Source organism: Dendrobium catenatum, unplaced genomic scaffold, assembly GCF_001605985.2.
Source record: "Dendrobium catenatum unplaced genomic scaffold, ASM160598v2 fragScaff_scaffold_1483, whole genome shotgun sequence".
Lineage (NCBI taxonomy): Eukaryota > Viridiplantae > Streptophyta > Magnoliopsida > Asparagales > Orchidaceae > Dendrobium > Dendrobium catenatum.
This window is the reverse complement of record NW_021319945.1, coordinates 1368469-1377926: the sequence shown is the minus strand read 5'-3', so window position 1 is coordinate 1377926 and position 9458 is coordinate 1368469. Positions and strand designations below refer to the sequence as shown.

Genomic DNA, 9458 nt, shown 5'->3' with positions numbered 1-9458 from the left:
AATCATTTAAATAACTAAAAAATCTAAGTAGTTTCACTCAAAAAGTCGTAGAGACTTCAAACACACTCAGTTCATCTTGGATTTTTAATTAATTAAAAAGTCTTGAATTTAGTCTTGTATATGAAATATGTAAATAAAATTGGTTTAATTGAAATAAATATATAAATAAAAAATAAATAAATAAAAAAACGTCAGTCGCAGCGGCCCGTTCGCATCCCTTCGGGGATTTCCGATCCACTGCTTCTCTTCCCACTCCTACAACTAAAAAAGCCGCATAAACCCTGTCCCCTTCTACCTCTTTCAATAGAAGGTGAGATGAAAGCCTCAAGAGCTGCAAGGCTCTTGATCTCTTACTCTGTCCTCTCCTCCTCGACCTCGCGCCTCAACGTCAATCCCTTCTTTCGATCCTTCTCCTCTGCATATCCTGAGAAAGTCTGCGCGTCCTCCGAGGACGACGCCTCGCCGGACTTCGATAGCAGAGAATTCTCTCTCCCTTCTTCATCCTCAACCGCCACCTCTGTTTACTCTTCTTCTGTTGGAAAAAAGAAGAATCCCCAACTCTGGGATGATAAATATCGGGCGAAAGCCGATCGTGCCCTCTTCGCCCGAGCAAAACCATCTCGCTCGCAGGATGAGGAAGAGGAGAACGAGGAAAAAGAAAGGGCGAATGTGCTAGCGAAGGCTCTTCTTGAGGCCGCTTTGCTGCCTCCGGACGATGTTGATGATGAGAACATGATAGTTAAGGAGGAGGACCAGAAATCGCTCTCCGTTGGAATCGTTGGTGCTCCCAATGCCGGAAAGTCATCCCTTACTAATTCCATGGTATATGCCTGCTAATTTTGCATGACATTTTGTTTTTGTATTCAAAATTTCAGATACAAAGGAAGCTATATATCTTGATCCATGTCTTATATGCAATGCCATTTTAATGGAGTGTATAGGGAATTTGGTTCAGACTAGGGTTCTAGGCAGTAGGCACTCATCGGTTCATGTATTACCAAAATAATTTGTCCTTTTTCGTCTTTTCGTTTTTCTATTGCATATGATGACTTTTACGAGCTTGTTCAGACAAATTGACATGTATCAAGATATAGACGGCCACTACTCGGTTTCCCTCACTCCGATTGTGCCGAAGCTAGCGCGCTTCAAGTTATTCCTTGTTACCCCTGCTTTTTCTTGGGTTCTTTTTGGTTTGAAGGAATTGAAACAGAGGAAATGAAAAGGGATGGAACTAAAAATGTTAAAACAGTTGAATTGAGATTGGGTTTCACTCACTTGTTTTGTTGAGGCGAATTTAATGAAAATAGTTTTCTTTGTTTTTTTGGTTTGTTAGAAATTGAGTTTTTTATTTTTGCGAGGAGAGGACATCCTAGTCACAGCAATAACATTATAAATTATTTCCATTTTTCACTAGAGCTGGACAGGGAATAGACAATGGAAAAAATGCATTTGTTCACCCTTCATTGCTATATCTAATTTGATATTATATACATTAGAACCAAACACACATAAGAAAATTGTGAAGTAAAATTTATTTGCATTACCTCAAAATCCTGCAAACTATGTGCATAGTGTATTCACATATGGTGATGTACTGCTAAGTACTCATTTGATATTTACTGTTGTGCTGCCACCTGCTAACAATTGTTGAACCCTTTTGATTTTATGGTGACAAAACAGAAATATTAAGCATAAATAGCACACTCAAATGGCATATCCAACATCTATTGATGAGCTAACATGCTTTGAATGATGCTTTTAAGGCCAATTTATTTATTTATTTTACTTTCTTAGTGGTTATAAGCATTCGTTTTTTTTATTATTCAATGCTATTATGCCTTGTCTTATTATACTTATGTAGGTTGGGACAAAAGTTGCTGCTGTCTCAAGGAAGACGAATACCACTACACATGAGGTCTTAGGAGTGTTGACCAAAGGAAATACACAAATAGTATGTACCTTGTTTTGATTTTTTAGACCAAAGTATTGAGAATAAAAAATTGTTTGTTTGCTTCTCCTTGGTTGTGCTCCTTGCTCTAGCATGATTTATGCATGATTTTGTGTTCCCATAGAATATTGGATTTCTCCTCTTAGATAAAAATTCTTTTAAACTTGTGTTTCAAATAATTTGTGGTTATAACCTATAACTGATTGTGTTTGAAGTTTGATTGTTGGTATAATTTAGGATTGAATTTTGGAAATTATGGGTCCTTAGAAAGTTCTGTAAACATCACTCAATTTTTAGATTTTAAGATATAGTTCTTTATGAGCTCTAAAACTCATCCAACTATGGAATGAGCTGTGATCTAGGTTGGTTTTTAGGCGGTGAATTTGGCTTGAGGATTCCAATGGACCCAAGCTCTCTAATGAGTAATGAAAATTACCCCTCTATCACTAGAGAAAACTTTAAATTAAGGCTAATCTCTAGATTTTTCAAAATTTTGATGTGATGGCTTTTAGGAATGTTTGACGTACTATAATTTTTAAGGCATTGAAAATATTGCCACATATAGGCCTTGTAGAGATGGAAGGAGAAAAGATAACAAGCCGAACCATGATCCCATGTTTCAATCATCTCATATTTGTATTTAATTAGAAGAGGCAATCATTGAAATTTGGGTGGAGGATCTTTAGTGGCAGCCATGAGTTGCATTTTTTTGAAGGGACTAGATAGATTAAGGAAAAGTTGGATAGAGGATCTTTATTGACACCCATCTTTGAGGAATGATATTTGGAATGTACGTTGACTTAAAAAAGGGGTAATTCACACAACTGGTGGACCCCTTTAGTTATGATCATCAATAATCATGCTCATCCAATGGGATTGAGATGCCTCAACATATTTGGTTTTGAATTCAAGGGCATTGTTAGTGTTAGTAGCTCTTCAAATTGCGATTTGCAATAACCACACTCATCATCTAGGTTGTGCAACCTTAGATTCAAAATTGAGGGTTAAGATTTAACTATAGGCTTCTTGAACCATTAGGGAGTTCTCTTCAATTCATAGATTTGTCGAATCAGAGAAGCTATAGAACATTGGTTTAGCCATTAGATATATTGAATGGTGGCCTAACTTACATTCCCATTTTTTGGCTTGTTGGAAAGGAGGGTTATTAATGATTGTTCCATAGTCCAACCATGTTTATATTGTTCAGCCTTAAGCTAACAAATTGACAATTCTTTAATATTTTTGGCTCAATTCATTGCGGCTTTACAAATCTAGAGTTATTCTGGCTCAATTATTGAAGTTTTGACATGCTAAAGAGATTGACCCCAAATATTCTCAAACTAGAGCACCTGAGGTTTGTAGAGTTGATGGATCCTTTGGTTATAATGTTTTATAAATGTGTCATTTATTAAGGGAGGAGCCCTATACTATATGTTGATTCAAAAAAAAGGAGCAATTTCTTGTTGGTGGACCATCCTTGATAATCATACCCATTATGGAGCATTGGGATTCCCTAGTATATGTCTTTGAAGTTAAGGAGCATTGTTGATATTGATACCCTTTTGGCTATGATCTATGATCACCACACCTATCATTAGGGTGAATCAAAGTTGAGGCCTAGTTGGGTTGATGGATTTGGTCCAACCATAGGTTTCTTGAATCCTTGTGGACTTCTCTTCAATCTATGTTGTTGGAGCTTCTTAAACTAGATAAACTATGAAACACTAGTTTGACCATAGGGTGTGTTGAATGGAGGCTCGCTTTATTTTATCCTACTTAGTGTTAATCTTCTAGATTGGTGAACTGGCAATTATTTCACTTGTTTGGCTCAACTTGGCCAGGTTTTACAATCATGGAGTTCTTCTTGCTTATGATTGTCAAAGTTTTTTTTTTTAATGAAGAGATTGATCCCCGAGGTTCTCGAATTTGAGCACTCCAGGTTTGCTGAGATACTAACGTCTCTAATTATAACCTTGTTATGATTGTACTTGTCATTGAGGGAGGAGCCCTGAAATATATGTTGACATGAAAAACAAACAATCTCTTTAGTGGTTGAGCCCTCTGATTATTATCCTCAATAATCATACCCATTATTGAGGTGGGGAGTTGCCCACTTGAGCACTTTGCTTAATTGGAAGAGAGAAAATTGGTGGCAAAACATTATTGGAAACCTCTAGTTATTATTTGCAATAATAAAATCATTTGAGTGATGATACCTTGGAGCATTTATGTTTGGCATTTGGGGATGATTTTTTTATTTTGAACATTTTGATTATGTTCTTTTGATAACTTCGGCTATTATTGAGGTTAGTATGCCTCCGCTTGTGATGTCAAATCAACATGTCTTGGAGCAAATGTTTTGCTTATTTCATGTAAAGATCTTAGCTCTAAAGTTGGTCACACTATTTTAATTTTCATGATAAAAGGTCAATTTCTTAGGTCTTGTGTTTTGATTTGATGGTTTTAGCATGTGAGCACACAAACTACAATTGTTGATGCTTGCAATGGTTCATCATTGTCACTTAATTTTTTTTTCAATGTTATTGAAATGTCAATTGCATGGCAGAAGATGCCTCAAAAAATCCAATTTGCATTGCCTGATCAATTGTGGCTTATAAGGTGCGGTCTAGATCTTTGGTATAATATATCAATTTGGTTGGGTACGTGGGAGGTTTTGTTTTGCTTGTCTTGTACAATTATTGGGCCATGGGCTATGCCAACTCTATCTCCTATTCGAGGATTAGGTTCAGGATGATCCTTCATTTTTCTTACTGTTTATACCCGACTCTATCTAATTAGTAGCTGTTATATTGTATACTAATCACTGTCATCTGTTTCATCACATTTATATTTTAATTTCTATAAGATCGAAAAAGTTTCTAGTAGTAATTTTATTTCTTTAATTGCTCATGTTAGTCTCACTATATTTGCTATTATGCATCAAAGGACTTTGTAGAGCTATAGATGTTTTAGGAGTTTTTATTCATTAAATGCCAATTGAATATTTCATCTCCAAAGCATATTTATCTATTTAGCTATCTTCTACTTATACATGTTCTGTTTTTATTAGGTTTATTGCATTACTACAACTTTAATCAAGTTGTGCTCTATCTTATATGGATTCCCATGTCTTCAACGCCTTGGATAATTATAAAATGGTGGGCATGAGGAGAACTTTTCTGTCTTAATATTTTATTTAACTCATTAAAAGAATATTTGATGGAGTTGTGACTAGTCTCATAATTTGTTGAGTGACAATATGAATTTATACAAAATTAAGTCTATATTAATGATCAACAAATTCCTTTTTTTTAATTGTGCTGCTATTTCTCATTACGAATGATATTTGGAGTCTTTTGTGCACTATGTGGAGATCATATACTATAATTGGCGAGATCAAAATTGAATGAGATGGTAACCTAGAAGAACAAAAGAAGGCTTTAGAATACAAGGTGCTTAGAAAAAATAGCCTATGTTATGCATCTTCTGATGGACAACCAACACTGATAGATAGAATGTGATATATATTTGGTCCTAGTTAAAAGAAACAAAGTTGAAGTGTGGATATGATAGTTGTTCAAAGCCAATCTTTTGGAGCAGAAACAAGCCATCAATGTTATTTTTTATATGAAAATCATCATAATAGGAGGGAATAAATTTATTATTTTGCCACAAGTATAGCATATGTTATTTTTTATTTGTGTTAGCGAATGAAGTAGGCATTAACAAAGATGATGAGAAATTTATGATCGATATATCACAAATTTTGAAGGATTAAATGGGTAACAGCTACCAAAGAGAAATAGGTTAACATTTATTCACAAAGTGGATTGAGAATTTTGAAATATTAGCGGCATGTACTTGCGGGAGGAATTTTTCTTAAGGTAAGGAGGTAATTGTATGATTAATTGCTTGTATGTTAAATTCTATGGGGAAAATGGTCAAAGAAGTTGGAAATTATTTTGAAAGATTTGATTGAAATTATATTGGATAAGATCAATTGGAGTGGAATTAGATTTTAAAAGTTGAAAAAAGAAACCAATGTGCTTTAGTAATGATCTGGTGCGATACAAATGTGAATTTATTCTATTCGATAGAAGCTAGATTTTGTTAAATAGAAATCAGCTAGTGAGATGCTTTATTGGCTTGATCCCAATTATTTTGCATCGGTTTATGAGTCTTCTACTTTCATTCTTATTGAGTGACATGAATTTATACTCTATTTTAGTATTTTGTACAATTCATGTTTCTAAGTGCTCTATATGTTATTTTTTGTCAATCTATTTTCTTCTTTAATCTTTCACATTAATTTATTTACTTATTTTATTAGGATATCATCTATCCTATAATGTGCTTGCCTGAATCACTTAGTCTATTTTTTACAACATTATCTATAATATGTGCTAATCTAATAATTCCTCTTATATATTATTTGTCGATGGATCATTCCTTGTTTTAACACAACCATATTAACAATTTAATTTTTATCACACTCAACTTTATTTTTAGTCTTTTTGTTCCCTAAAATCTGGATGTTACATTGCTGATCTAATTGATATTATGAAAGTTGTGTTCTCATCTCAATGATATTCTTATCTCATCGTACTACAGAGTTACTTATCCATGTTAAGGACCCAACTTTAACTTGAGAGTTGAGAAGTTATAACTTATCTATATTTTCATTGTTTATAATTTTTTTCACACTTAAAGCTTCCAATGACCCGGTTAGGAGAGTAGAGGTATTAGATTTGACTTATGTTAAGAAAGGTAGTGGCAGACCTAAAAAGACTTGGTTAGAAAATATTAGGAATGATCTTTCTTTATTAGATTTAAAGGAGAATTTGATCTTTAAAAGGATACAATGGAGAAAAAGGATTTATGTAGCCGACCCCAAGTAGTGGGATAAAGGCTTGATGTTTTTGTTGTTGTTGTTGTTAAAATATCACTTGATTTTTCAATAATATGTATTGATAATTATTGTTTCACATCTATCAAATTGGATATCATATAATTCTAAAGCCTTTCTCTATTTTTATAACTTTTAACTTAATTTTAAAAGACATTTACCATTAAAATTGTTCAACTCCAGTTCACTTAAAATGTTTGTTTTTTAAGCATCTTCATAATGAATACAAAAAGACAAATTTAATGTTATTCTTGAGGAATTCCTACTAAGACTATTTTTTTTTAAACTCCCAATGACTTCTACTTTGACACTCATATCTTTAATAATTTTAACATCTTTTTTACACACATTTTTTTCTCGTAAATGACTTAAAAAAGTAATTCTCATCATTGTTTAAAATTGCGTAATATGAGGCTCGTCTTGAGGCCCGCCTTAAGGCACGCCTCGAGGCTTACACCTCGAGCTTTTTCTATGAGGCTTACGCTTCATCTTGGATGAGGCCCGCCTTAAGGCACGCCTCGCCTCGCTGGCATGAGTCGTACGCCTCTCTATTTATAAATTTTTTTATTTAAAACTTGCCTAAATCCTATACAAAAGCCCAAAAAAAATCATGTCTTCTTCCACCCCCAAGCCGTAGCAACTTCCTCTGAATTGCCTCGACCTCCAACCCACTACCTTCAACGTAGCCTCCACCATCGTAGCCGCTGCAAGGGATCAATAGAAAGCCGCATGCCACACCATCTCTTAAAATTTGGGAGTATTATGTTTATGTTAATGATAAACATTTATGAAAGATGAATATGACTTAAATAGATGAACTGATGAAGAAGAAGAAGAGATTGAGAGGTATTTGATCCTACAAGATGAGACAGGGAAGAGAATAATTTGTTATGACAGTGACTCAAATAAAAATCCTAGTACATATGATTTTTGAGTTGTTGCCAATTATTTTAGCTTTCTTTAGTAATTAAACGTAGATGACTAAGCAACTGAGAAAGCAAAAAAACTAGAGTTAAACTTGATGTTATAAGATACTTTTATGCAATTTGTATATTTTATATTATTTTGTTCATGTAATATTTGGATTTCAATTCTATTTCATATCATTTTTCATTTAACATTTTACATCTTATACAATTTTTTGTTTTATATGTATGTAAATTTGTTACTTCAAAGTTCAATAGAAAGTTAATATGTCATCATTTAATATATTTTTTGGATATTATATAAAAAAATAACTTTTAACTTTTATTTTTATTTTACGCAATTTTTAGATTTTGATGCTTACGTCTCGCCTCACAAATAAAAAACGCCTCAATACCCAATTGCGCAATTTTAAACCTTGATTCTCATCCAACATACTTTCATGAGGAGATCATTAAAACAAAGTGGATAATTATCATGACCTGTTATATTTCCCGTGTTATATGTATAGCCAAAAACAGATGGCATAAACAAGTCAAATGAGATTTTCAAGATGGATATGCAGTATTAAAAAGTATTAATTGAGAAATGACGTTAAGTCATTAAGCCAAACAAAGCACGTGATTAACTTCTGCTGAGGAGAGCATTTTTATCATCCTAACTTCTACTGAAAAGATTGAGATGTTTGGGGCCTGTACATAGAGATGGTAGGGGTCGAATAGATGTGTATGGTTGGGAGAAACTGTTGGCCAATGTTATCATGGTCGGAGATTATTTAGAAAGATTGGCTGAAATAATTAAAGACAAATGCTCCTTTAAGTGGAAACAAAGGGTGAAGAAGTGAGGGAAGAAGTTTCAAAGAGCTTGGCACCAAACCGACTAAGATGATGGCAGCGTTGTTCATTAACATTTTACTTTTTCTGCTTCATTCAGTAGACCTATTTTAGGTTGTTTTGGTAGAGAAAAAGAAATAATATTCTAAGAGGACATGAAGTTGAAAATCCAACTCCAAACTGTTCTTCAATCACACAATGCATTCAAATTGTTCCCGTTTCTACTTTTCTACTTATTTCTGTGCATGCAAATTCTTTCTTGTAAAAAAGGTTCTGCACTGACTACCTTTTCCAGTGTTTTTTTGACACTCCAGGACTCATGATTGGACATCATGGATACCCTTACAGAACAGATGTTAAAGTTCGTGTTGAAAGTGCTTGGAGCTCTATCGATTTGTATGATTTGTTGATAGTTATCTTTGATGTCCACAGGCATATCACCAAGTAATTATCCTTGTTACATATACTTTCTCATTTATTGTCATCTAATCTTCTTGAGGTTGGCCACTTTGAGCAATCGAAGCTGCTGGTGGCTACTTCGTTTTGAATTCAAATATTTGAACCGTCTGTTAAACTATTTCCCTTTCAAGTTTTAAATGAATAATAAGCTATAGTTCACCTTTTATTTTAAGCATGACCACATTTTTTATCCATAAAACACTTGTATGCTTAAATTAAATGCAAGTTCAGTAGGGTTGTGCTGTTTATGGAAGTTTCAAGAGAGAGAGCGAGGATTGAGATTCTTGAGAAAGTGAGAGAGAGAGAAGGAGATATAAGAAAGCTTCAATTTTCAAATCATCATCAATTTATTCAATTATAAGCCTTGAATACTGTTTTTTTTTTTTTT

The 9458-nt window shown here is 33.6% G+C and overlaps 1 protein-coding gene across 1 annotated transcript in view; it reads left to right on the top strand.

Annotated features, from left to right (window-relative positions):
• Nucleotides 1-207: 207 nt before the first annotated feature.
• The window catches only part of LOC110115459 (GTP-binding protein ERG), a 21682-nt gene continuing 12431 nt past the window's right edge, over nucleotides 208-9458 (top strand). Inside the window, exons 1-3 of the mRNA XM_020848700.2 lie at nucleotides 208-822; nucleotides 1862-1951; nucleotides 8907-9055. Of these exons, the coding sequence (XP_020704359.2) occupies nucleotides 316-822; nucleotides 1862-1951; nucleotides 8907-9055 (746 nt within the window). The 5' untranslated portion in view covers nucleotides 208-315. The remainder of the gene's footprint in view (nucleotides 823-1861; nucleotides 1952-8906; nucleotides 9056-9458) is intronic.